The sequence below is a fragment of the Prosopis cineraria genome, unplaced genomic scaffold (genome assembly GCF_029017545.1).
Source record: "Prosopis cineraria cultivar Desert tree isolate PC_DT_omini unplaced genomic scaffold, ASM2901754v1 PC12, whole genome shotgun sequence".
In the NCBI taxonomy this organism is placed as follows: domain Eukaryota; kingdom Viridiplantae; phylum Streptophyta; class Magnoliopsida; order Fabales; family Fabaceae; genus Prosopis; species Prosopis cineraria.
Window position 1 is genome coordinate 38,548,446 of NW_026555343.1, and position 27,469 is coordinate 38,575,914.

The window sequence follows — 27,469 nt, forward strand, 5'->3', positions numbered from 1 at the left end:
AAATACTTGATACATTAAATGCACCATATCATTTATAATTTGTTCAATTAAATGCTTAAAGTAATTTAAATAAGATCTTGTACGATATCTTTTGATTAATTTTATTTTTAGAATAAAATGTACATTTAATTTCTTGCATTTTATCTCTACTATAATTAATATTAAAATTAATTTATATTTATTATTATTTAAATGTCATTTTTTATTGAACAGATGATGTGGTATACCTGGTCAATCTAAGTATTTTTCATAAAAATACTAGAGAGTGTATTTAATTGATATAAAATTACAACTCATAATTATAATAAAATTTAAAAAATACATATTTTAAAGAATAAAATTTTTGAAATAATAATAAAAATTTAAAGCCAACGGTGCAGAACTATTAAAGCTTTTAATTAATGATATAAAATTTATAACTGAAATTATTTGCAATATATATATTTTTAATTTTTATTCAATTATTCTTTTTAATGTAAAAAAGTATAAATTTTCTTACATGAATATAAAATTTTAAAAATTAACTACAAAATTCATGACTTATAAACATATTAAATTATAATTTGTTCCAAATTTTCCTAAACACTCACACATTAATATATTAATTTAAAATTAAAATTATTTATTATTTGAATAAAAATATATCAATATTTAACATAAAAGTATATTTTGGCCAAGAAAATAAAAAGTATATGGACTTAGTTTTAAACCAAACAAATTAATACTGGTAAATATAATTTTTTTTTAAAAAAAAGAAATTCATTGGCTGGCGTTCCGCGTCAGTTGAAGTAAAGGGCAAGGAATGGGTCCCACTTTCTTTCCGAACCCTTCAACAGCGTCTTCACCCGGCGGTGTTTAAAAGCAGCTGCAAAGCACCTCCGTTTTAGCCAAACCAAAATTCATCTCTTTTCGAACTTTGTCCAAATTAAAACACTCTCCCTCTCTCTGAACACCACTTTCGTATTTTCTCTCTTCACTTTCCTTCTTCAGCTTTCTTCTCTTCAATCGCCATTTCACACAAGGAAAAGAAGTGTGAAGAAAAGAAGGAAAAGGCCATCCAACAAGCATATAATAAAAAAAAAACCAGTGCTTTACCAAGCTGAGGCAGAACAACATTACTTTTTTTTCTAGTCATTATTGTTCATGGTACTCATGGGCTTCTTCAAGCTCATTATAATGTGGAATGTGCTGATGATTCTTGTTCTAGCAAGTTCACTTATTGGTTCTGCTAGAGCCTCTGTATCTTATGATCGGAAAGCCATCACTATCAATGGCCAAAGAAGGATTCTCCTCTCTGGTTCCATTCATTACCCTAGAAGTACACCTGAGGTATTTCACTATCACTCTGAAATGTGCTTTGTCAATCTCTCTACTTCTTCGTCATTTCAAGCTTGTCCGTAGTTTCCCTCTGTTTTTATCAAATGGTTACCTAAAGTTTCTATCTTTTTCTCTGGTTTCAGATGTGGCCAGATCTTATTCAGAAGGCTAAGGAAGGTGGTTTGGATGTTATCCAGACTTACGTTTTCTGGAATGGTCATGAACCTTCACCTGGCAAAGTAATCAATCATCGAAACTACTTTTGCTTTCAGTGTTTAACAGTGCATTTTTATGTGGGCATAGTAATTATCACAACCAATTTGTTTACTTCTTTTCCTTCTTTATTTTAGTATTACTTTGAAGGTAACTATGATCTGGTGAAGTTCATAAAGTTGGTGAAGCAGGCAGGCCTTTATGTTCATCTGAGGATTGGCCCTTATGTCTGTGCTGAGTGGAATTTTGGGTAATGGATGGGAAACTTTGGTTTACTTTTTTGACAGATAAAGAAAAAATGTTTTCATGTCTGAACTAAAAATGTCTAAACCGAATAGACTTGATCTCTTTGTAGCGGTTTTCCTGTTTGGCTGAAGTACATTCCAGGCATCAACTTCAGAACAGACAATGGGCCTTTCAAGGTGAGACAACGCTCATCCCTATACTTTAAGAATCGCTGAAAAAAAATCTTCTACTTGGCTATTTTATTTATTTATTTATTTTTTGTATTGCCATGATGAAGTTCCAAATGCAAAAATTCACAAGCAAGATCGTCAATATGATGAAAGCAGAAAGGTTATTTGAGTCGCAGGGCGGTCCGATAATTCTTTCCCAGGTAGACAAAACATTCACTTTACCTTTTGCTTAACCTAATCACTTGTTTTAGAATATCTAGTCGACCAGATGTTTTTCTTAAAATTGTTATTGTTCTTCCTTGAGAGGAAAGGAGAAAGTGCCCCCTGAAAGTTGTATTTTAAAACAATCTTTGGTGTACAGATTGAAAATGAATATGGACCCATGGAGTATGAAATTGGTGCTCCTGGTAAAACCTATACCCAATGGGCAGCTCATATGGCTGTAGGACTTGGCACAGGGGTTCCATGGGTCATGTGCAAGCAAGATGATGCTCCTGATCCTATTGTAAGTGCAGCTCAGCTGTTTTCGTCATCATCATCATCATCATCTAAGTTGTGTTGTTTATCGTTGAGCTTCATGCTAGAAAGTTGAAACTATAACTCTTATGTTTTTACGTTTTAAGCTTCTGATTTCACTGTAACTTTTGACAGATTAACACTTGCAACGGCTTCTATTGTGATTATTTCTCTCCAAATAAGGCCTATAAACCAAAGATGTGGACAGAAGCTTGGACTGGCTGGTATAATAAATTTGTTGCTTGATTTGGCTCCTTATTATTTTCTTCTTGTTTTACTGAGAACGTGAGACATAAAGGCCAGAGAAGCAATCTAATTGTTCACTTCCTGCATGTTATGCATGCAGGTATACTGAGTTTGGAGGTCCAGTTCCTCACCGACCGGCTGAAGACTTGGCATTCTCAGTTGCAAGGTTTATACAGAAAGGAGGATCATTTGTTAACTATTACATGGTATATTTGTTATCCATGAACTCAATAATCAATAGATTTTTTTTTTTAATTTTTTTTAAACTACTGAACTAAATCTCTCTGTTTTTTCATTCCAGTACCATGGAGGAACAAATTTTGGTCGAACTGCTGGTGGTCCATTCATTGCTACAAGCTATGATTATGATGCACCTATCGATGAATATGGTATAGACGGAGGATTTCAAGTCCTGATCCTATATTTGAGCCATAACCACTGATGTGTTTTATTTTTAGAGCTTTCAATTCAGTCGTGACAAGAAATAGAGATTAATTCTGTAACATGGTTGGTAGAACTGTCCAAGGCATCCTGCAGTAAAATGTTACCCACTATTATAACCAACATAAACCGAAAATTGGAACTTGTTTTTATTCAGCTTTTATTTTTTATTTTTTTTTGGTGACCCTTGGGAATAAATAATGTGGTCTGTAATTCCACTTTAGTATGTCATGCTCCAAAATGCCATCTTTAATGATTTGTGGGAGCAGAACCCATCCGTTGATTTGTGACCGTGAAAATATAATATTGATGGCTTCCATCAGCCACTATTTGGGTTTGTCTATTTGTGTAACATGCAAAATGAATATAGTTGACCATTCTACTTGTGGAATATCCCACATGTCTAGTTGACTCCATTCCTTTTCAGTGGTCTACTTAGTCTCTTCCATGCATATACACCCAAGGAAAAGTAAAGTCATTAAGATGTATACCTTGCTTATTTTTCTTTTTTTGCATAAAATTTTGAGTAACATCATCTCTTTTCCATGCAGGACTGGTTAGACAGCCAAAGTGGGGCCATTTGAAGGATTTACACAGTGCAATAAAACTCTGTGAACCTGCTTTAGTATCTGCAGATCCTACTGTATCACGGCTTGGAAGCTATCAAGAGGTATAATAATTTAATTTAGTATTTTCAAAATTACACATCTTAAAAAAAGATGCTTCATAACTAATAAATTTCTTTTAACTATTTTTCCAGGCTCATGTCTTCAAATCAAAGTCAGGAGCTTGTGCTGCATTCCTTGCAAATTATAACCCAAGATCTTTTGCAACTGTGTCATTCGGACATATGCATTACAATTTACCTCCATGGTCTATAAGCATTCTTCCTGATTGCAAGAACACTGCTTATAACACTGCAAGGGTGAGAAAACAAATTAAATGGCTTTTTATTTCATATGATTAGATAGGTCAATTATAACAGAGATATTAATCACAGAAAAGCTAGGCTAGCTGACCAAGTATAAATTTTTAGTGCACTGAAAGTAATTTTCAGTTGATAGTTCTTGGTTGCTATGTGCAGCTTTTTATTAGATTTATATTTATAAATAAAATCTTTTATTTGGTTAAATTTTATCTACAATGAAATGAAGGATGGGGTATTCTTTTCCAAGAACTCTAGGGATGTCACTTTCAGCAAATGAAATATAAAGTATCTCTGATCAGGTTGGGTCTCAGAGTGCACTGATGAAAATGACTCGTGTTCCTATGCATGGCGGACTTTCTTGGCAAGCGTTCAATGAAGAAACAGCCTCTACTGATGATAGCACCTTCACAACATCTGGCTTGCTGGAGCAGATAAATACAACAAGAGATGCATCTGATTACCTATGGTACTCCACAGAGTAAGTAACTGATAACTCTACAACTAGCTTTCTCCATTTATTTTCCTTACAATCTTTGTCTAGAATACTTAATTGACAACAAGCCTTATTTTTCATTTCCTGTTCAGCTTTCAGTCCATATAGCTGACCTCACTTAGTGGGATAAGGCTTGTTGTTGTTGTTCAGCTTTCAGTACTTATTTGTTCCTTTTCTTTTCAGTGTTGTGATTAATTCCAATGAAGGTTTTTTGAGAAATGGAAAGGATCCTGTTCTTAAAGCCTTGTCCGCTGGACATGCTTTGCATGCTTTTGTCAATGGTCAGCTGGCAGGTGAGCATCATAATTTTTATCTACAAGCTAACAACACTTGTCCATTTTTTGTGAACAATATCAAGGATTTAAAAATTATTCCAATATGTACTTTTCTCGGTAAGATCCAAGTTTTTTTTTTTTTTTTTGTGCGACTAAAAGCACTTGATGTATGCTTTTGGGTAATTCATAGAATTAGAACTTGCATAGCATTGATTGTTCAGTATGTTATCAAGTTAAATATTTTTTACAAGCTTGATGAAAAGCCCTTGATTTAGCTGTTCTTCCCTACCTTGCTTTTAGCAACTTCTCTGCCACACTTTTTTATATTCTGAGCTTATAATTGTTTTGTTGACCATATTAAACTTATTCTTATGGTCAGGAACGGCATACGGAAGTTTAGAATTCCCAAAGCTCACGTTTAGTCAGAGCGTGAAACTAAGAGCTGGTGTTAACAAAATCTCCCTTCTAAGTGTTGCAGTTGGACTGCCGGTCTCTCTCTCTCTCTCTCTCTATATATATATATATATATATATAATATACCATGCATTGAAGAATATATGGCCACACTACTTTGATTTTCCAGTAATATAGCTGGGTTGTGAACTCGACTAAATGAGATTTTTATTGGCATACAGAATGTTGGTCCTCATTTTGAAAGATGGAATGCTGGTGTTCTTGGCCCAATTTCGTTAGACGGTCTCAATGAGGGGAAAAGGGACTTATCATGGCAGAAATGGTCTTACAAGGTTCTTTTAGAGATGTTTGTATGCTCTCTGTCTCTTGTTGCTGGATTTTTCTTAAGATTCATTGGAGGTTTTGCTTCTTTCAGATTGGTCTTAAAGGTGAAGACTTGAGTCTTCATTCTCTCAGTGGAAGTTCCTCAATTGAGTGGACTCAGGGATATTGGGTTTCAAGAAGACAGCCATTAACTTGGTACAAAGTGAGGATCACAAAGACTCAAGCTTTGGTTTTGCTTAAAAAACTTGATTTTATTAACCTGTTCTTAACTTCGTGGCATTCGCTCTTTAATTACTATCACTAGTAACCATTAATAGTACTAATAGTTAATGATATAACTTCATGTCCTTTTAATATCATTACAGACAACTTTTGATGCCCCACGTGGAGTTGCACCATTGGCTTTAGACATGGGCAGCATGGGCAAAGGTCAAGTTTGGATAAATGGACAGAGCCTCGGTCGCTACTGGCCTGCTTATAAAGCCTCTGGAACTTGTGGTGACTGTGATTATGCTGGAACTTATGATGAGAAGAAATGCAGAAGCAACTGTGGCGAGGCTTCTCAAAGATGGTGAGAAACAAACTTTCACTGAAGTTAAACTTATTGTGTCGGTTCTTAAGGTTCAAAAGTTTGTACCTTAGTCCCTACAGTTTCAAAAATCTCTTAATCTCAGCCATGAGTAAAACTTCGGAGAAACTTAAAGGCAGAATGAATAAATTACAGAAAAAGGAAATGCTCATGAGGAACTGTCAGCAAACTTAACTAATGAGTAATGATTTCAGGTATCATGTTCCTCAATCATGGCTGAAGCCAACTGGAAACTTACTAGTTGTGTTTGAAGAGATGGGTGGAGACCCCAATGGGATCTTTTTGGTTAGAAGGGATATAGATAGAGCATGTGCTGATATTTATGAGTGGCAGCCAAATCTCATAAGCTATCAGATGCAAGCTTCTGGTAAATCTAGCAGACCAATGAGACCAAAAGCTCATTTGTCGTGTGGCCCTGGCCAGAAAATCTCTTCCATCAAATTTGCTAGCTTTGGTACTCCTATGGGCTCCTGTGGAAACTTCCACGAAGGAAGCTGCCATGCGCACAAGTCATACGATGCCTTTCAAAAGGTATTAATTCTTCTTCGCCCTGTCTTTTAGTGTCTTTTTGGCCATGGTTTCAATTTCTACTTAAATTTCTTTTCATGTAAGAATCAGTTTTTCAACAAGTAATTTACAAAGAAATTTTTGGTGCTTAACCGTATCATCCGATAAGTACTTTTATAACTGCTATCAGTCCGCGGCCAGTCTTTCAAGAAAACACTTTTTATTGTCAAATCTTGTTTTGAAGCTCCCATTTCCTGCGTCTGTCAGAGCAAACAAATAGAAACAATAGATTCTGCTATCAGTTTCTTGTCTTAGCCAAACTTGCGAAGACCACAAAGAGAGCATATTGGCAAAATCTATGATTCTAAAGGCCATGTGATCCTTTTAGCTCGCTGTCCCTCTAAGCCTTTTTTTTTCCTTTAAATTCCTACTTGTTTCACTATTCATCATTGAGTTTGCTGTTTGCAGAAGTGTGTTGGCCAGAACTCATGCAAAGTAACTGTGTCGCCTGAAAATTTTGGAGGAGATCCATGTCCAAATGTCATGAAGAAACTCTCAGTGGAGGCCATTTGCACCTGATGATGCTGATTATTCCCAGAAAAACAAAAAAGGGAATGAAGATTCTAGATTGATCATTACTATTATTTTTTTGAGAATTCACGGATCTTTTGGGGATAAACTAAGCCTACTACCACACTACAAGACGATCCACAAGCATTGATTAACTTAGCTTTACCAAGGTGAAGTTGCAGAAGAAACACAACACACCTTAGTTGAAAAGCCTCTAGGGAGATTGCTGATAAGATGATTGTGGATTTGTGTAAATAAAGTATTAATATTCTATTCTCTGCCTACTTCAAAAGGCTAAGAAGTGAAGTGAAGAATCTGTTGCTGGTAGATGCACATTGAGACGATAGTAATTGAGTCCATGTGTAAATGTTTTCCATTCTTTGTTTCGGTGTTGAAGTGAAGCCTCTTGCTTCCTGTAATCTTTTTAATTCCCTTTTGTAATTTTCTGAAAGCAATCTAGTTGCTTCTTCTTTCTTGTATGAAACTTCCCAAGGTAAAAAGATAAGGTACTTCATCTTGATGTGGTTGTTGAATTGAATTATTACTTTTTGTTAATTGACACACCACTTTTATAAAGAAGAATCCATGAAGTAATTAATACTTCAAAATAAAATTAATATAAAAAAGCCATGACAATGGCGTGTATGTTTATAATGATGAGCAAAAAAGAGCACTCGAAACTCTTCTTGCTTAATTGCAATCAGCTTCAACTCCCAATTCATCAGCCACAAGTTGGCGAGAAAACGAGTTTCAAGACTCATCCAAGTTTCTTTTCATCTGTTTAAGGTCTTTTCTTTGGTGTATCAATTCTTTTTTGTGCACAACATGTTCTATCCAGTAGCATTCGCAAGCCTCAAATTTGACACTATCATCCTGCACATTAATCATTTGCTCCATAAATTCCAACATCATCTTTTCAAATTGTTCAGGAGGATTTCTTCTACTTTATATTTAGTCTCTTTCTTTGATTATGTTGTAATGTTTTAGCCTTTCTTTTACCGTACTTTTATTAACTTTTGTTTTAATGTAAAAAGAAAGCAATCTAAAGTGAACTCTTGACTTGAGAATTGGGCAACCTGCTATATCAGTGATATCAAGGTCAATGAGAAGTGTATACAAATTTTGCGCGTGCATATATGCATACATAATGATTAATGAATCAGCAGAGATATTAATTTAAGAATAGGTGTTAGGTTGAAGGTCAACTGAGGCTAAGGAAATGATATCACTATCAGCTATTTGCCTGCTAATCAGGATATAGTACTGAACTACTGATTTTACTTAATAACAAAATTAATGATTCAGAGACGTCAATGCTATGATATTGTGATTTTCTAGTGTGAATGGAACACTCTCATACACAAGTAGTTTGGGTCCTTTTCTGCCTCAACCATTGTTTTCTTGTTCCATCAGTAGATGCTAGATATGGGAATCCACACAACCTAGATTTCATGTATAATATTTTTAATGATTTTAATTTTTAAATTTAAAAGAAAGATACAAAGTTAAAAAAAAATTCTACTTATAATTTATTTAAATAAAAATTTCAATACATACATAATTTAGTCCCAACCAAATTGGATTTAAAAATCTCAATTTTTTACTACATTATTCTATTACTTGTAATCTAATGTAAATTTGTTGCACATTAAATCAAGACATTGAAAATCGAACTGTCATCAAATCAATTGAGATATTAATTTAAAAGTTAATGATCTGTCTTAGATTATGAACAAAGTATTTTAGATTGACCATGAATAAACTAATTTATTGAATTTATTAAAATATTAGTTTAATAATTTACCGATTCAACCAGGCAGATTTGGGATTGAATACATACAAATAACCATGAATAAATACAATCCATTTTACATTTGGACAAATTCATGAACTCACATTTTATATCTCATTTCGAGAATGATTTTCATTGATCCATTAATTGAATGAAAAATAATTATCATGTCGGTTAAAAAGTTTCAAGATCACATTCGCATAATTTGAGACTAGCTCAAGGTGATTTTTGACTTAGTCTAACATATCAAATAAATTAACACAGAAGATTACAAATTATTTGACTTTTATTTATCAAAATTAATTTTACATAATTCTATGTATATAACCAGTATGATAATTATTTTAAATTTAATAAGAAAAAAAAGATATCATTTTGCAATGAAATGTTAGAAAATAGAATATATTCAATCATATTATTTTTTGACCTGGAATTCAATCATATTATTCATTCTCATTTTAGGAGAAAGAAAGCTATGTCCCAAAAATTATTTGATGATATTGACAATTACAAACTCTAAGAGTATACAAGACATTTAAGTTTTAGATGTGGTTTTTGATTTGCAACGAACATTTTTATTTATAACTATTTATAAATTTTTTAGAAAATCTTGTTGGAAGCTAATTTTGATTGGATCATGGCTTCACACAAAACTGTGATTCTCCATTCTCATGTGTGCTCACCATTAAAAAAACAAAACAAGTACAGGTTCACATGAAAGTACAGCCAAATGTAATCCAAAGAAGATGGTGAAACATCCTCCATTCAACTCAACTGTTCAATTCATTTTTTTCTTTTTCTTTTTAGCTGAATTCACTCTTCAAATCTGCAAGATATTTTTTTTTTTCCAGAAAAATGATTGATTTCTGTTAAACAATAAAAAACCATATTAAAAAAAAGTTGCCGTTCCTAATCTCAGAGATGTGGCAAATGGCCCACCGTCACCACTTTAACCCCGAACCGTAGGAAACAGATCAAAATTGAACCTTGAAAGCGGCTAAACTCGCTGCAGAATTTTCCATTACTTTGCTTTCACAATTCTACTTTCCTTGTTCCCTCCCTCTCAATGACACGCTTCTTCTTCTTCTTCTCCGTCTTCCATGGCCGCTTCTTCACCTTCCTCACATATCTTCCCTTTCTTTCATTCTAAACCGTCAATCATTCCTCCGTGTCATCATCCCCAAATGCACGATTCCTCTTTCTGTTTTGTCCTCCTCATCTTCTCCGCTTCCCTTCTCTCTTTCATCTTCGCTGCTTTCTCTGTTTATAAGAAGCTGTTGAGAACGGAACCAAAGGGGACGGCCCAGAATTCGGATACGAACTGCGAGCCGGCGTCGAGTGGGAAGCATTCTGCGTTGGAGGCTGTGGACAGAGTTCGGCAACCCGACGAAATCAACCCGACCCATTCGCTCTTACTCGAGGTCTTGCCCTCCGATTCTACGAAATGGACCAGTGTGCTCGACGATAAAGGTTACGATGACCCGAATCGAGACTTAACGGATGAGAGCCAAACCGGGAAGAAGAAGAAGAGGAAGGCGAAGAAGAAGAAAGTGAATTCAATGGCTGAAGATGGAGGCGATGGGTTGCGAGCGAATTCGGGTTCGGATTCCGGGGTTCGGTCGGAATCCGTTTGCCTGTACCCGTTCACCTCTTCTAGTAGCCCTATGCAGAGGAAGATCAAACAACAGTATGATGAGCTTGTCAAATGCCACGAGTCCAAGAAATTGACATTACCTCAGGTTATACCCAGTTCGAGTCACTGTAGTATTGTTCATCGTACTTTATTATATATATATATTCAAAGCTGTTGTTTTTGAATTAAGAATAAATATCTTATCATATCTAGAAATCCGTTTCTCATTTTGGAAGGAGTTAGTTTGTTGTTAGATGAAATTATGCAGCTCAGAAACCTTGTGATAATGTTTTTACAACTTTTTGTTTGTATATCTGCAATGCGAAGATGAATTGCCTTGTAGGTTTTACTATTATCTGAAGTGAATCACAAGATATTTTTTATTTTGGTGGTCCAACTGTTATTTTGCAATTGGACTAATTCCAAAAGTGAAGCAATTCAATGACAATTGTCCTAAAATCAACTTGGCTTATTTGGTTAGGTCAATTGGGCAACATTTTTTTGGCTTCTATAATATAGGATTATGAACTTCGTATTGGGTGATGTGGGTGGGGTGACCTATCACCTGTTTGAAATTTTGCAGAAGTAGTTTGGGAATTTGGATGAGTAGGTTTAGGGAGTACATGGTCATGATTTTCGGAGGTATGCTATTAATACGATGCAAATATGCATAGAAATAAAATGTAAATTGATCAATATTTGGTAACATTACCTAACTCTATATTATAGGGAGTATTGTCAATTCATCAAATGCCACATAGATTGGCAGACAGGGCTGTTCTGCTATAAATATACTCTTGTATGTAAGATTATGCAAGGAAAACAAGATATTTTGCATGTTTTGAGAAATCCAGAAAAACAAACTAGGCTATGACCTGTTTTAGGATATGGAACAGCCATCCTACTTCCAAAAAATTAATGGCACCAAGTATTCTTTGTCACCAATTGCGTCCTTCCCAAAATCTAGCCTCCAAACATTATTGAGATGATAAGTATAGCCAGAGTGGCAGAACGTGCCATGTGTTCGAGGCACGTCAGAAGTTTCTGTATTGCTTTGAAATGAATCAGGATCATTTCCTAAGTTAACTTTGGTACATTGTTAATTAATGGGGTAATTGAGGGCTCAAGATTCATTTTCAAGTCTTTCAAATGAAAATGCCAAGATCTATCAAAATATGAACTGTTATCTGGTCAGACATTCATCGGTTCTAGCAAATTCAGCAGTTAAGCATGTTGTCTTTAGAAGATGAAAGATTTTCCTCTTCATGTTACATGCTATTTTCCAAGTATAGATTATTTCATAATGCGATGCTGGGATCAGTTTTATCACCTTATGAGTTAAATAACCTGCTCGTTTGTGATGCAGGTGGTACAGTTTGCTAATAGTTTGGTTGATGCTAGGAATGAGCTACAGCACAAGTACGTCTACTTATTCTAAAAATGCTACTTTGATAGAATTTGTGTATTTCCTTTGTACTTGAAAAATAATTCAAGATATTATCATAGCGTCCTTCCTAGGTGGCACATTTGCAACCATAGGGAAGTCAGTAATCTGATTGTGATTATACATGTATTCCAATCTTTATGATAGGTTAAATTTTAGTATAATTGACTTTCTGGTGTTTGTGACTTTCTCTTATCATTTGAAGCATCTGACTTGTATTGTATGGCATCATGTTCTTTCACGTCCACAATTCAAATTTAAGCTCTTAGTTTATGAGTGACTTCCAATTCTTGTCAAATTAGAAATATTTTAATTTCCCCTGTTATTCTGATTACTTTTTTATCTTGCCATGTTAGAGCTGATACAATCCAACGCAAGTTTGTTATCACGAAGGCGCTATTATTTAAGGCAGACAGGTCTTCTTTTGACCGCCTTCGTCAACAGGTTTGTTAGTTTGCAAGATATCCCAAAAGAAAAAGTTTACATCTCAAGCATGCAGTCACTTCCATCGAGTAACCATGTTTCTAATATTTCAGATATACAAGCTGGAACTAGAACAAAAGCGATTAGAGGAGGATGCTTTTGTTTACAACTGGCTTCAAGAACAGCTTAAACTCTCGCCAGCTTACAAGAAGGTATAGCCCTGTAGTCTCCTACTTTTCTATTCATCTGTTGTGGCTTATTAGACCCCCGCCCCTCTTTTTTAAAGGAGATGGGAAAAAAAAATCCTCTCTGAAAATGTTCTTTTAAACATTGCTGCAAACAATGCTGATTGTGCAATCCTCTGCCCTTACAGATGCTTGAAGTTGGAGCTTGCATGGAGAAGGCAAAATCCTGTGAGCTTGAGGAGAACGAAGACAATGAGTTTTCTGACATTTCGTTTGAAGAATTATTAGCACAAGAAAAAAAGGATTCATTTTGGTCAGTTGCATTTCCTATTTCGATATTTTCCAAGGTCGACTTTTATACTTTGGAACGTTTGTGTCTCCGTTCTATTTCTATCCTTAATGGTAGTTGCTAACTATCATTACTCTTTCTATACTTGTGCAGGCAAAAAGCTGCAAAATCTAGGCAGTGCTCAAGCTAATGAGTGACGAGTGTTTTGCTGGCTAACTGTAACTGTTGTTAGTTTAACATGTAGATCTTAAATCCCACGTCTGTAATCTTGTACCGTCCATCACAGAAGTGTTCATTTTGGTTCTTTTCTGTGGAATAGATGAAACAAAATCTTTGAACTTCCGTTTGGCACGTAGACTATATAATGGAATGAAATGAAATAGAAAAATTTAGTGGATGAAAATTATCTCTCGTCTCAAAAGTAATAAAAGAAGAAATCTTGAAAATATGTAGCAGCAGCAAAACTTTTGAAGCTTCAGGTGCAATCCAGGGGGAAAAAAGGGTGGGGGAATTGCCTTTAGCAAGAGGCTGTTCCGACGTCCTGTCCCTAAACAGTCGTAACGTCCACTGCTCAGAGTTGTTAAATCTTGGTAGAGCTTCTTCAGTACATAACGCGCGCGTGCTGTGCGTGTTTGTGGGAGCATAATTCTTTTAATAATCTGAGTTTTTTCAATTGCTGATGACTAGTATGGTTGGAAATAAGCTAGGCTTTTATTAAGATCTTTAGCATCGTTTATTTTAGACTTAGCCACTTTATTTATTAACTAGGTTTAGGTTTTTGATTGAGCTTATTTGATAAAATAGATGAGGTCGTTTTATTTACACACACATATGTCGCATTAGTTTCATCATTTAATTTTTAATCAGTATGTTATTTATTTTTAGTTATGTTTTTAATCAAATTAAACTTATATATTAATTTTAATATTGTTACTTTGTTGTTATATTGTGTTATGGTTGGTAAGTTTTTTTAATTATTATACATTAGATCAAGTTATATAAACATTAATAATCTTAGAGCATATTTAATATATTTAAAACTAAATAAAATTAATTATTTGGTCATTGTAGTTTTAATTTAGTTGCAACTTAATTTCTCAATTTTGACTTGTTATAATTTAATACTTAAAATTTTGACTCGATTATAAATTAATTCCTAAACTTTGTCTATTATAATTTAGTTTTTGAAGTTTTAATATCTTAAATATTGATCCTTATATTTTAAAAAATAATTATAAAGATTAAAAATATTTTCAAGTAGACTTTTAAATAGGCTTTCGAGTTATGACAGACTTTAAGTAAATTTAGTTGAGCCGTAAAAAAAATCTTATACAAGCTTCAAATTATGTTCAAGTCTCCGACCTACCATACAGACTAAACTTATTTAATCAAAGTGTAACTTGACATAGCCTATTTTCAACCTAACTCATAAGTATTTTTCTATTGAAAAAATGGTTGGGTATTAAATATACATACCTCCACTCATAAATATTAAATATAAGCACCTCTCAAACAAAATTTAAACTTTGGTTTCACATTATGAGGAGGTAGCTCTTTCTACTGCCTAAACCCCCTGGCAATCGAGCTATTTCTTTAAGTGGTTGGTTTTGTGTTATGTGACGAATCATTACTCCCAAAAGATGTACTCCTCCAATGTTTAATACAAGACTTTTTTTTTGGTTCACTCCAAAAACAAAGACATTTTTTTTAAAAAAAGTTTATTTAGCCTTTAATACAAGATATCTCAAATTTTAGCCAAATACTATTTATTATTTTTTTAAAAAATGGCCACATCTAACTAATTTTTTCGGATGCCATAAATGACTTATAGATTCACAAGTAAAAATTAGGGAAAATTGCTACAACGTTTTTCCTTGAAACTGAAATTATACTGGAAGACCAAAAGACCAGGATACAAGCAAACAAATTTTAATTCTTTGAAAATGTTATAATAATGATTAACGCAATCAATACTCTTAACTAATTCTAATGACTTTTTTCAATTTATACGATTCAATTAAAAATATCGAATTGAGATTGGAGAGGGCACTTTCTATAGATGAATGGCATCTTGGCATGACAAGACAGGTCAAAACAAGCATTTAGCAGTGACATGGAACCAAAGATCATGTATACTTTTCCTCTCATTTTGCATTTTTTCGCAGAGTCAGGTAAACATAAAACGCATGGATACTGTCATTACATTGTTACAGACATATAAAAGATATGCAGACATCTCAATACTTCAGAATGGTACAAAGATATGTGAAATGTGTAACAAATTAGCAGAGTGCAGATTCTTCAACCCTAACTGTCCAACATCACCAAAAAGGGGTTCTCAAGAGAGGGCAAGAAAATCTGTTCCCAGTCCTCACTCATAGAGCTTCTCAGATTTTCATTTTCATCTTGCGGTTGTCCACTATTTGCATCTAAATCAGTCAATCTTCACTGATGAGTAGATCTTGCGAACAAACCAGAAACACGCATAGAAGCCAATAGTCCCCGTCAAGACAAAGAAGGCATATGAAACAATTATCATATACCCAAAGTAAAGGATGCCTGAGACCAGCTTGGTAATCTCCAGTTTGGTAAAGAAGTAAAAACTGGAGTAGAGGAAAAGGTAGAGAGCAGAGGACCCAGAAGTGAGGTAAGATCTCCACCACCAATTGTAGTCTTCACTGCACAGTTGGAAGTAGCAGAGCACGATGGTAATCTCAGCACAAGTGAGCAGCAGGATAACAAACACTATGAAAAGGAAGCCAAAAATGTAATAGAACTGGTTCAACCATATTGATGTCAGAATGAAGAAAAGCTCAATAAACACAGCACCAAATGGTAGAATTCCTCCAATAAGAATAGAGAAGGCGGGTTTCATATACCATGCCAGCTCAGGTACTTGCCTAGGAATTTTATTGGTCTTCACGGGGTCTTCAAGAGCTGGTTTTTTAAAACCCAAGTAACTACCCACAAAGACCAAGGGCACTGATATTCCAAACCATAAGCAGACAAGAGCAAACATTGTTCCAAAAGGCACGGCTCCAGAGGATTGCTCTCCCCAAATTAAAGCATTCAGCACGAAGAAGACTGCAAAAAGAATGCCTGGAAACATGAATGCAGTTTTTAAGGTATTCCGCTTCCACTCTGTGCCCTTGAACATTTTGTACAAACGTGCTGAGGAGTAGCCAGCAAACAAACCCATAAAAACCCACAATAGAACCATGGCAGTCATGAGACCCCCTCGGTTAGAAGGAGACAAGAATCCTAGCAATGCAAATATCATAGTCACAAGTGTCATTCCGAATATCTGAACACCAGTGCCAACATAAACACAGAGCAAATTTGAATTGACTGGTGGCCTGAACACATCTCCATGGAGAAGTTTCCATCCTGTTTCTTCCTGGGCCTCATCTTGGGTATCTAGCTGGTTATAATTGGCAATATCTCGGTAAAGTGTCCTCATCATGATCATTGCCACCATTCCAGAAAGGAAAAGAACAATCATCAGAGAGTTAATGATGGAGAACCAGTGGATCTGATCATCATTCATTAGAAGGTATGTGTCCCATCGTGATGCCCATTTGATTTCACTTTCCTAACAAAAATGCCAACAAACATTGCTTACAATATCAGATCAAAGACTGAGGTCGAAGAGGATAAGAGTGACCAAGAACTTGATCAATGATACCTTGAAGGAAACATCATATGTAAATACAATTTCCTTGTTGGCATCAACTTCTTGTGGAACAGTGCTGCCTTGCATCAAATTCTTGGTGTCTTTATTGCATGTAGCAACCTGTGGATTCTTCTCATCCCACTCCTTGTATTCATGATTAATGCTGATTACAATTAAAGGGCTCGTATGAGGAAGAGAGAAAACATGTCTAGTAATTATTTGACATTCATCAAGGCAGCAGCCAAAGACAACATCAATTTAAGGAAGATCTAACTGGACCTAAGGAAACATGCTTGAGAGCACTGTTAACAAGAACACAATGCATAAAATTATGACACTCAACAGTAATGAGGATGGGAGTATGCAAAAAGCCCATTTTTAAGATGTCTATGACAATATCTTATCTTTACACAAAATCAGCATCTCTTGGAAAGTAAGATTATTAGACTTATGCCATTTAATTGTGCTTTCTCTGAAACAACTTTCATACTCATAAAATGAGGGTGAGATGCTTCAACAATCTTTATCATTATAATTATAAACAATAGTTCAACCATTTTATGCCAGGACAATGAATACAAAACTACCCTAGAGGGTAAAGAACAGCACCTGTTAGGTGTAACCTCAAACCCAACAATACGAGCAGAATCACTGTCTTGATCCTTGTGGTACATGACTCTGAAACTCAAGTGGTTATTGATGAAATATTTCTCCTCCTTGCTCTGTTGTAAAATTAACTCCGTAAGATTTTTAATTAAAGTACGAGATATTTGTATAACATGAATTCATTACACGTCATACCCCTTGATAGTTTCCTTTGAACCCTACACGAAAACCATGTTCATATGTTGTCGATTGACTTCCATCCCTCCTTTGTCTACGAACAGCAACGGGAAGATTATCCAAAATCCTGCATGTCCCTTTAAAGTGGATCAACCAAACCATGAAAATAGACAGCACAGTCCACATTGCCTCATAAAGTAACTTTGCATCATCCAGGGACTAAACAGCAGGAACATGTAGACAACCATGCAATTGGCAAGGATAATTCAAATAAAAAGAAAGAAAAAGAAGAGCTTCCATTCATTCACCACTTACATGTGTACACGATATTCATCATCAATTTTTTCTTTAAAATTTTTTGCAGATTCAGCATCCAACTTTACACGACATGCTACAGTACAAGACTGCTCCTTTCTCATTTCAAACTGGGGAAAAAAAGAATTCATACTTCAGTTTTACATCACCAAAGAAGAAGCAATAGTAACTAAAACTCAAGGCGTCATTGTCCCTGTAAAATTTTAAAAGGACTAGGTAATATAGATGCCCACCGTATATATTGAATTCTCAATTCGATCACCTCGAAGAACTTCACCCAAATTTTCTGCACTGTTTAAAATCTTGCGGGGTTTACAATACTTTAAGTAGTAGTAGTCATATGGAAGCTGAGTTTTTGTAGATGATAATTTGTTCACTTTGACTGACAAGGTTTCACCCTGGTCCGATCGTGCAAACAAAAAATTAGTATTCTCTAGTAGATAAAGTATAACTACAAATCAAATGAAAAAAAAATCGAAATAAATTGTTCAATATTTGCAAATGACAAATTTTTTTTCTTTAAGAACAAGGCACAATTAAACGGACAGCTGAAGCCATACTAAATGCTATTCAGGTCACAACCCCATAACAATCTGCCCATTGAACTAAACTCCAGTGTTCTGTTTCAAATGCATCAAATTAAAAAATAAGCCGGCGGCAGCATTTGTAACAAATGACATAGAACCACAAAAGGTAAACCCATGCTGAAAAAGTTAACCAGATTTCAAACCTGAGGAAAGATGTCACGCAATTCCACTTTTCTTAGCATTTTCACAAACAGATTCTAGAACAATATCCTACGGGAAAAAACTCCGTTTTCTTTTCTTTCAAATCACATCAGAACAACCAAATCATCCCCGATAACCATGAATTCGAGAAACCCAAGAATGGTAGTACAAACGGAGAATACAAAACGAAAGAAATTCACTTCCCCCATTTCACAATGAGAATGATAACCGCCAGGAGCACGTCTTAGATCAGACCTAAAACCCTAGATCCAACCATTTGAAGACGGTTTACAAATAACCCACAAGTAAAAAGACTACAACTTGGACGAAGAAACAGAAAGTGAAGCATGAATCAAGAGGTGGAAGAGAGAAAGAGAGGATTAGAGCATACACTTTGGAAATCGCGAGGAGCGACGCCGGGAAGGTAGAAGGAGTGGACGGAGGAGATGAGAAGGAGAGCTAGGAAGACGGAGGTGCTCGTGCGGACGGAGATCGCAGCCATGATCTTCCGAGTTGTAGGGTGAATGGATAAACGAGACAGTCAGTCACGAAGCTTAAAGAAGGAGCAAGTCATGTGTTGCTTATAAAACACGAACACTAAAATTACAAAAGTTTTATCAAGTTCACGCCCCAAAGAATATATATATATATATATATATATATAATAAATCACAAAAAGTTATTTTGGAAATTATATGACATAATTATACATTTTGCGTCGCAGAGTTTCACTAATATTATCTATAATTATTTATTTGATATTCTAATGTGTTCATCTCTATTAATTTCATTTTATGTTTTTCTCTCATTTTTTATGCATATGTAATTTTTACATATCAATTTTAATTTCAATTTTATCTGTATATGATTTTTTTATGTTGTTAAAAAGTAGAATACATTTAAATGTTCATTTGTTCAAATTTAAATTTGTAACACCAACCAATTAATTAGAAAACATGCTATTGATTTTGAAAAAAAAAAAATCATTAGGAAAAAATAAGGGCTTAACTCTTCTTTTGTTTTAAAAAAAAGTTTAAACACATGAAAATACTAATGATGTTACACTGTTACAGTGTAAAACCTTACTAGCAGACTACAAAACAACTGCATCAAGTATTAACCTCGAAAATTATTGGAATTTTTTTTCATTTACTTTTTAATTTTATTATTATTTTTTGTGTGAATTTTGGTATCCCAAATCTTTAACCCAAACTAATCTGGTTGGTAATTGAGGACACCTCTTTGCAAAACATACTTTGTACCAAGAATTTAATCACTGCTGATTTTTTTTTTTTTTCCATTGATTTAGATGCTGCGTTATACTTGATCATGGGGACAAGTTCTTAATTTTCCTTGTCAAATTTGGGTATACATAGGTTCTCAGCATTAGGTGCAAGCCCATTAGGGCAGATTAGGACCATGTATGCTTGCATAATAAATTAACAAAATGGCATAATGAACTGCATTTTTCCAACCAATAACATCCGCTTCTTCTTCACGACCTTTTCCCCCAAAAAAGGGCTTTTAAACCAAGATTCAGAATTACCAAATGAGAGTTACAGTTTCACTGGAGAATATAAGCCAGACGACGACTGCGTATTGAACGTTAAAGTCCACATTTACAGAGTCTTACTCTTTCTTACTTGTAAATGGGAACTCGTGTGTTCTGTAATTCATATTTAATTTCAGATGAACATTTAAGAAATAATAACGTAACACTAACGAGCATTTGCATCAATTAAGAGTAGGACTTGTGTCGCACTGCTAACAGCTTATAAACCATACGTTCTCTATAAACCTCAGTTACCAATTCCTTTCAGATCAAGCTTGCCCGACACTATCGATTTCTATCTCGCACTAAAACATTGAGAGAGAGAGAGAGAGAGAGAGAGAGAGAGAGAGGAGAGAGAGAGACTTTTACAATAATTTAAATAAACAAACCAGATAGCCTCCAGGTCACAGCCCCAATTTGCCCATAAGTGGGGGACGGACGGGGGACAAATATGAGTAGAGGAACAAATACAGAAACATTCATGACCGATGAACATTATTCCAAACAAAATCCAAACCCGCATCATCATTTGAGGAGAGTTTTCACTATTGATTTAACATTGAGTTTCTTGAGGTCGGTGTAGGACTGTCCGCAGCCAACAAACATCACGGGAGCTCCTGATATGTAAACCATTGAAAGTGCAGCTCCCACCTGCCAAATGGATCCAAATAACATTCACCATCATCATCAACATCAATATACCCGGAAAAACCCTTCATTCATCCGCTTGCAGTTTCAAGAGTCAATACCTTGTCATCAATGGTGTCAAACTTAGTGAGCAAAATCCCATCAATTAATCTGGGATTAGCGGCTGTTGAGAGGTCAGCTAATTTCTGCAGCAAAATAGCTCCGGTTCCATGACTTTAATATAGGAAAAACAAGCACAATGGGAATGAAGTTGGACAACATGAAAGTACATAGACTTAACCTGATTGAACTTTGAAAGCTGATCAACTGCGTCATTTCCAACCAAAGCTTCTCCAACAAATAAGACCAAGTCTGGATTGTTCAAGTATATAAGCTTTGACAATGCTCTCATCAGTGGTTCGTTATCCTGAAAACCAATAATGACATAGCAGCTTTATGATAAAACATATTCCAAATGGAAAGCCAGAGTGGTTCAAAGGTCAAACAATCCCATCCATAAATGATCCTCCACATTGCAGGAATTAATATAACTGAAGTAGATAAATTGAGTCTTGAGACCATGCAAAATGGTAACAAGTCAATTTGCATTTGTACACATATAACTTAATATGCAATAATGCAATATAATTCATGGAGCTCAACTAGAACAGTGTACCTGCATACGACCAGCAGTATCAACAAGAACCACATCTGAGCCATTGCAAGAAGCTTCCTGAATCGCTTCTTTAGCCACAATGGCAGGATCTTTCTCATAGCCCTTCTCAAATATAGGGATCTAAAAAGTGGAAACAATCAGGGTAAGCTTTCTGTAACTTCTTGTGACATGGTCTATTAATACATGTGCAGCAGAATTCTACTAATCTTTAAGGAGTTTAATCAATATAAACCTGAAGTCTACGTGCATGAGTCCGCAGCTGCTCAACAGCACCAGATCGAAATGTGTCACAAGCAGCCATCACAACACTAATGTTATGCTGCAGAAGCCAGTAAGCAACCTGCACAACGATACAGAAAATAGACCATTTCAATCTAGTCAGAAAGCATATCCCACATAAGAAAAATAAGAAAGAAATAAAAACACATCAAGTCTTCACCTTGGCTAGATTAGTGGATTTTCCTACTCCATTAACACCAACAAATACAACAACATATGGTTTCCTTTGCTCCTTGGCAGCATGCACATCCCTTAGTATGTCAATAGAGCGCTTAGGAGTCAAAATTCGAACAAGTGCTTCTTCCATTGCAGCCTACATTGAATTTTTAGAAATATGCTATCAGTATGCTGGCCTAAGGAAAAACAAGAAAAACAACAAAAAGGCATACACAAATAAAAGGAGGCCTTTAGTGCAGATAGAAACAAAAAACAAAAAAAAAAAAAAAGACTGAAACAAACATGCACTGTTGAAGATATCCTTGTAAAGGAAGCTAGCTTTTTGCCTTCAAGACTTGCTGCCACTGATTCACATAGTTTCTCAGCTATCTCCTCAGCCTACGAGGGCATATCCACATATTGCAAGCAATATTAGCTGAGTGGCAAAATTCAAAGGACTGGATAAATAACAAGTTATGTAAACAAGAAAAAGAATTAAAATTGATTAATATGAACACATACCACATTCTTGGTCATGAGCCTATCCTTCAGAGCTTTCAAAGCTGGTTCCAGGTCTGACTTCTCCAAGTTAGCCTTTCCTGCAATACTGAGCACAAGAATGTGCATGAATAGTAATATTAAAACAGAAGTATAGAAAAATATAAAATCAAATAGAAAAATTTATAAACTGATCTATGTGCATAGTTATTTGCATATAAACCACCAGGAAATTTTCATCTGAATAAATTGGCCCCTTGATTATTAAAAAAAAATTAGATTATAGGCCCATGTTTTGCGTGAAATTTGAGACGAGCTGCATTGTTTATGACTTATGAATATTGTAACTCACTGCAGAATTTATATTATAAATAGATAGATATAGATGATACACAAATAATCATGCTAGTATGAGCAATTTCAAGTCTGAGGATAATTATCACTCCAACTCATCTCTCATTTCTTTCTCATCTCTGCTCCAACTAAACCCATTTTGTAAGTTTCATGTGAAATCTACAAACATCTAATAACATTACAATTTGTACAAGCATAACAAAATACCAATATTTCAATTTTAGTGATTTGAAGCATAAGAACATCAATTCCACACTATAAATATTAATATAAAATATAAAAATCACTAACAATGCAATTCATTCCTTAAATCCTATGCAATACATGAGGGCCACCTAGTTTATGACAAATTTGATGATATGGGAGTAATGCAATATAAATTAAACATCAAGGGCATTCAAACAACTTGACAGAAATCTAATAACCCAAAAGGCCAGCAATTTTACCTCTGGGACATGGATGAAAACCAACCCTTCTTTTTAGCATCAGGTTTGCTGTTCATCTCCACGTCACCATCTTCTTCCTCACTTTCACTACTAAGAATCTCTTCTTTGTCCATCATACTTTCACCTTGATCAGCAGCCACAACATCTATGTTACTTTCCCCATTCTCACCCACGTGATCAGTGAAGTCCAGTTTTGTTTCAGGAGGTGATTCGTCCCACACTCTATTTTTCTTCGTCATTTTTTTCTTTGGCTCTACCTTTGAGGCTTTGGTAACAGTATCTGTCTTCTTTCCTCCTTTCACCCTAAGCTTCTGAAGCCTATTTACATCAAAAGCTCCCAGATTAGAGCATGCATTCTCCTTACCGTTAGTACTGCTATCCAAGTTAGATTCTTTACTAGCAACAATATGGTCATTGGAGTTCTCATTCTCCATCTTATGGCCTTTGTTATTATCACCATCTCCATTATCACTTTTCAAAGCACCTTCACTCTTTTTGTTATTTCCTCCTTCAGGCCCATTCTTCCGTCCCAGACCTTGCTTCTTGCTGTTAAGTAAAGCCCTGCCAATGTGATTTGATTTCTTCAAATCCTCAGCCCGAGCCTCAGCTTCCATTTTTAACTGTCTGAAAGTTTCATCAAAATCATGATACACTGTCCTTTTTGAATCATAAATCCCTGAAAACCCATGCTTCACCATAGCTAGAAGATCTTCCACGTACAACAGATGAAGGATCCTTTGATAAACAGCCACAAACACAAGCCCAAGCTCATTATGGAAGGTCCATTTGAGGGTATAAGCTACACCTGGAGCATCATAATTATATGATGCAGCACCAGATCGTTCCTCCAAAAGACAAGATCGGATCAAGGTATCAATTGGTGATCCTTTAAGAGCATTCCCAAGCTCTTTATAAGTCCAGAGGATCAATCCTCCTCTTGTAAATATGAGTAACTGCTCTAACATCTTCAATTACCTTCAAATACCTTGAAAAAAATTCCAGAAATTCACACATTACAAAACCCTAGAAACTACAAAAACCGTAACATGAATTTCATTCAAACAAAACAAGAATACTCAAACAAAAATCAACATTTTAAAACTCAGCCCCCCACCCAAAAAATCCCGCACTAATTCTTTGATCTGGCCAAATCACAAGACAGAATTAGATTCAATCACAAAACAACAAGAAGCCTTATCCCACTAGATAGAGTCAACTACATAAATTACATGATGCCATTGTGTTCTATCAAAGAATTAGGAAGGGATTCAATCACAGAAAAGTAACACACACACATATTGCAAGGATGGGTTGGTTAGGAAGGGAAATAAAATAGAAGAATTTGATTTTGAGACGCATTGTTTTGTACAGATAACAAGGAAGATGCAAACAACAACAACAACAACAACAAGCCTTTATCCCACTAGGTGGGGTCGGCTACATGGATTGCAAGACGCCATTGTGCTCTATCATTTATTAAGCTTTTAGAAATATTATTAATTAAGAGATCACGTTCAACAACTTCCAAGAGTGTTCTCTTAGGCCTTCCTCTACCTCTCTTAATCGGACTCAAAGTTATATGTTCCACTCTTCTCACTGGTGCCTCCCTTGGTCTTCTTTGTACATGCCCAAACCATCTCAACCGATTTTCTACCATTTTTTCCTCAATAGGTGCCACCCTCACTTTTTCACGTATGTTCTCATTTCGAATTTTATCTTTACGTGTATGTCCGCACATCCATCGTAACATTCTCATCTCTGCTACTCCAACTTTATGCTCTTGCTGTCCCGTTAGAGCCCAGCATTCACTACTATATAACATTGCCGGTCTGATAGCAGTACGATAAAACTTTCCTTTAAGTTTATTAGGCACCTTACGGTCACAAATAACTCCTTTAGCTTTTCTCCAATTAAACCACCCAGCTTGAATTCTATGTGAAATATCTCCACTGATTTCGCCATCATTTTGGATAATGGCTCCCAAATATCTAAACTTTTCCACTTGAGGTATAATTTGATCTCCCAATTTCACTTCCAAATTATTTTCGAATAGTCCTTTATCAAATTTACAATATAAATATTCCGTCTTACTTCTACTCAGACGAAAACCTTTCGACTCCAATGTCCTCTCCATAACTCAAGTTTGCAATTAACCTCTTCTCTTGTCTCTGCTATAAGAACTATATCATCCGCGAAGAGCATACATTTCGGGATTTCCTCTTGAATATGTTCCGTCAAAACATTTAAAATCAAGTTGAACAAATAAGGACTCAGAGATGATCCCTGATGTAGCCCAATCTTTATAGGAAAATCCTTTGTTTGACCACTAGACGTTCTTATACTAGTTTTTACCCCCTCATACATATCTTGTATGGCTTTAATATAAGCAATCCGTACTCCCTTTTTTTTCCAACGCTTTCCAAAGCACTTCTCTTGGTATACGGTCATAAGCTTTTTCCAAATCAATAAAAACCATGTGTAGATCTTTATTTTTACAACGATACTTTTCCATTAATCCCCTTAGTAGATAAATCGCCTCTGTAGTTGATCTACCTGGCATAAAACCAAATTGATTCTCAGAAATACTTGTCTCCAATCTCAACCTGTGCTCAATTACTTTCTCCCACAATTTCATTGTGTGGCTCATGAGTTTAATCCCTCTATAGTTAGTACAATTCTGAATATCTCCTTTATTTTTATAAATAGGAATTAATGTACTTCTCCTCCACTCATCAGGCATTTTCTTGGACCGTAAAATCACATTAAATAACTTAGTTAACCATCTCACCCCTTCTTCACCTAAACATTTCCACGCTTCGATAGATATACAATCAGGTCCGTTAGCTCTACCATTTGCCATTTTCTTAAGAGCTTCCTTTACCTCCTTATCACGTATTTTTCGATAGAATGACAAATTTTGTTCTCCTTCACCAGTTACTAAATCCTCCAAGTTACTAGATGAATCCTCTCCATCATTGAAAAGTTTAGAAAAATAAGTCTCCCATCTATTTTTAATTACATAACAAGGAAGATGCAAATAATCAAAAAGGAAAGGTGCCCACTATTTCTTGGAGCCAAAAAGAAACACCAGAAGGAAAATAAAATGGAAATATAAAATCTAATTGCCCGAAACAAAAGACTCCTTGAAGGAATTAGAATGGAATGAGAATGAGAATAGGAAAAGTAATGGAAATGAATTTCAAAAGCACACTTGGTATGCAAGAAAAAATAAAGACTATGATAGACCCCTAAACAAAAAAAAAAGTTAAGTAATTGTTAAAAATCTAAATCTCTCCCCCCCCTCTCTCTCGTACATCCTCCTCCTTCTTCAACCTCCATGAACACCACCCATGTCCACTTCAACTGCTGCTGCCACTGTAACCTCCAGCTATCTCTCCCCCTCCCTCCCTCCCTCCCTCCCTCTCTTGCTTCTTCTTATCCCTTCTTCCTTCGTCCGATCCAACTATCGACTTGTACCAAAACTAATAGGTAACCAACTTTCGTGATACAAATTTAAATTTATATAAAGCAAAATGAGATAACAATACCATTTTCGGCATTCAATTCTATCAAAAGCCCAACAATTCTAGCATACCAAAGCTGGATTATACTCAAATTATCTTGACTACAATTCGGTAGCTCGCCAATTTCTATACATATATACAGCAATGGAACTTAATAGGGCCTAACCAAATTGGATAATGTCAATTTCAAACAGATAATAATCCACATAATCATAAAACATGATAAAAGCCCTAAATCGATCAAATGTATAAAACAAACCCTTGCTATGCATCAAATCATATTCATAATAAAACATCATATGGCTATATTCACAATAAAACAGAAAACTCAATAATCAAAGGACTGAAACAAAAAGATCAGAGAATACAAGAAAAATATGAAGTCCAGGTCTCATGAGTTATGAAATAACAGGAAACAGAGTCAGGGTTTTTTCATCGTCAATTTCACACACATTCTGTCGCTTAGCACACCAAACTAGACAGATATGCCGTCCAGGTAGTTCTCGATGAAGATTACGGATGGATTAATGGGCTTGACTACAGATTAGTGGGCTAGACTAAAGTTCAGTTGATAACCACGCCGGAGTTCGAGAAACGCTCGTCCTCAGTCACGCCGTCGCAAAAACAGAATAAGATTCAATCACCAAAAAAGTAGGAGGACAGATCGGTAAAGAAATGAAAGGAAAGAGACAATTTTGATGTCGAGATGGGTTGCTTGATACAGAGTAAGGAAGATCAATTGAGGCACCTGCGTTTGTTGGAGTTAAGACAGAGACAAAGAAAACGGAAAAATAAAATCCAACTGAGGAAGAAGAAAATATCAAATATTAAGGGAATGGTGTC

General features: G+C 35.3%; 4 protein-coding genes across 9 annotated transcripts; 2 read left to right on the top strand and 2 right to left on the bottom strand.

The window, feature by feature from the left end:
- Positions 1-891: 891 nt before the first annotated feature.
- On the top strand, positions 892-7,790 carry LOC129288120 (beta-galactosidase 1-like). The gene is made up of 19 exons (XM_054924505.1): positions 892-1,329; positions 1,461-1,556; positions 1,668-1,780; positions 1,886-1,952; positions 2,054-2,146; positions 2,308-2,451; positions 2,598-2,686; positions 2,809-2,914; positions 3,010-3,097; positions 3,701-3,819; positions 3,910-4,074; positions 4,377-4,555; positions 4,754-4,863; positions 5,225-5,334; positions 5,481-5,591; positions 5,675-5,785; positions 5,949-6,154; positions 6,367-6,703; positions 7,148-7,790. The coding sequence occupies exons 1-19, from the start codon at positions 1,144-1,146 to the stop codon at positions 7,256-7,258; spliced, it is 2,541 nt and encodes an 846-aa protein (XP_054780480.1). The 5' UTR covers positions 892-1,143; the 3' UTR covers positions 7,259-7,790.
- A 2,211-nt stretch (positions 7,791-10,001) lies between these two features.
- LOC129288121 (uncharacterized) lies at positions 10,002-13,418 on the top strand. Of its 2 annotated transcripts, none has more exons than XM_054924506.1 (6): positions 10,002-10,780; positions 12,041-12,093; positions 12,475-12,562; positions 12,655-12,753; positions 12,915-13,073; positions 13,169-13,418. In XM_054924506.1, exons 1-6 carry the CDS (start codon positions 10,142-10,144, stop codon positions 13,187-13,189), a joined length of 1,059 nt encoding a protein of 352 aa, XP_054780481.1. In that variant the 5' UTR covers positions 10,002-10,141; the 3' UTR covers positions 13,190-13,418. The 2 variants fall into 2 exon arrangements, with proteins under 2 accessions (XP_054780481.1, XP_054780482.1); XM_054924507.1 differs by having other exon boundaries at positions 10,007-10,780; positions 12,915-13,039.
- A 1,698-nt stretch (positions 13,419-15,116) lies between these two features.
- Positions 15,117-19,112, bottom strand: LOC129287403 (transmembrane 9 superfamily member 7-like). The gene is made up of 7 exons (XM_054923547.1): positions 18,906-19,112; positions 18,020-18,184; positions 17,787-17,896; positions 17,490-17,598; positions 17,298-17,410; positions 16,701-16,851; positions 15,117-16,607 (listed from the first exon to the last, which is right to left on the bottom strand). Exons 1-7 carry the CDS (start codon positions 19,014-19,016, stop codon positions 15,450-15,452), a joined length of 1,917 nt encoding a protein of 638 aa, XP_054779522.1. The 5' UTR covers positions 19,017-19,112; the 3' UTR covers positions 15,117-15,449.
- Positions 19,113-20,426: 1,314 nt separating this feature from the next.
- Positions 20,427-27,469, bottom strand: LOC129288425 (uncharacterized). 5 transcript variants are annotated; one of them, XM_054924986.1, is made up of 10 exons: positions 27,203-27,469; positions 23,103-24,087; positions 22,327-22,411; positions 22,108-22,203; positions 21,809-21,961; positions 21,602-21,709; positions 21,370-21,489; positions 20,995-21,120; positions 20,816-20,899; positions 20,427-20,717 (listed from the first exon to the last, which is right to left on the bottom strand). In XM_054924986.1, exons 2-10 carry the CDS (start codon positions 24,065-24,067, stop codon positions 20,592-20,594), a joined length of 1,863 nt encoding a protein of 620 aa, XP_054780961.1. In that variant the 5' UTR covers positions 24,068-24,087; positions 27,203-27,469; the 3' UTR covers positions 20,427-20,591. The 5 variants fall into 5 exon arrangements, 4 of the variants coding, with proteins under 4 accessions (XP_054780961.1, XP_054780963.1, XP_054780960.1 ...); XM_054924988.1 differs by having other exon boundaries at positions 27,144-27,469; XM_054924985.1 differs by having other exon boundaries at positions 27,079-27,469.

What these genes read in the sequence shown, in the direction of transcription:
- LOC129287403 (XM_054923547.1), bottom strand. Translation starts at nt 19,016, where the DNA reads ATGGCTGCGATCTCCGTCCGCACGAGCACCTCCGTCTTCCTAGCTCTC. An exon ending in CTCCTCGCGATTTCCAAAGT is followed by an intron (nt 18,185 to 18,905) that starts GTATGCTCTAAT and finishes CGATCGGACCAG; the next exon opens with GGTGAAACCTTGTCAGTCAA. An exon ending in CATATGATGTTTCCTTCAAG is followed by an intron (nt 16,608 to 16,700) that starts GTATCATTGATC and finishes CATTTTTGTTAG; the next exon opens with GAAAGTGAAATCAAATGGGC.
- LOC129288121 (XM_054924506.1), top strand. Translation starts at nt 10,142, where the DNA reads ATGGCCGCTTCTTCACCTTCCTCACATATCTTCCCTTTCTTTCATTCT. An exon ending in AGGAATGAGCTACAGCACAA is followed by an intron (nt 12,094 to 12,474) that starts GTACGTCTACTT and finishes TTGCCATGTTAG; the next exon opens with AGCTGATACAATCCAACGCA. An exon ending in TCTCGCCAGCTTACAAGAAG is followed by an intron (nt 12,754 to 12,914) that starts GTATAGCCCTGT and finishes CTGCCCTTACAG; the next exon opens with ATGCTTGAAGTTGGAGCTTG.
- LOC129288425 (XM_054924986.1), bottom strand. Translation starts at nt 24,067, where the DNA reads ATGTTAGAGCAGTTACTCATATTTACAAGAGGAGGATTGATCCTCTGG. An exon ending in CTCATGCACGTAGACTTCAG is followed by an intron (nt 21,490 to 21,601) that starts GTTTATATTGAT and finishes TCCACTTTTTAG; the next exon opens with ATCCCTATATTTGAGAAGGG. An exon ending in AGCTTTCAAAGTTCAATCAG is followed by an intron (nt 20,900 to 20,994) that starts GTTAAGTCTATG and finishes ATTTTGCTGCAG; the next exon opens with AAATTAGCTGACCTCTCAAC.
- LOC129288120 (XM_054924505.1), top strand. Translation starts at nt 1,144, where the DNA reads ATGGTACTCATGGGCTTCTTCAAGCTCATTATAATGTGGAATGTGCTG. An exon ending in ACCCTAGAAGTACACCTGAG is followed by an intron (nt 1,330 to 1,460) that starts GTATTTCACTAT and finishes CTCTGGTTTCAG; the next exon opens with ATGTGGCCAGATCTTATTCA. An exon ending in TGTGCTGAGTGGAATTTTGG is followed by an intron (nt 1,781 to 1,885) that starts GTAATGGATGGG and finishes ATCTCTTTGTAG; the next exon opens with CGGTTTTCCTGTTTGGCTGA.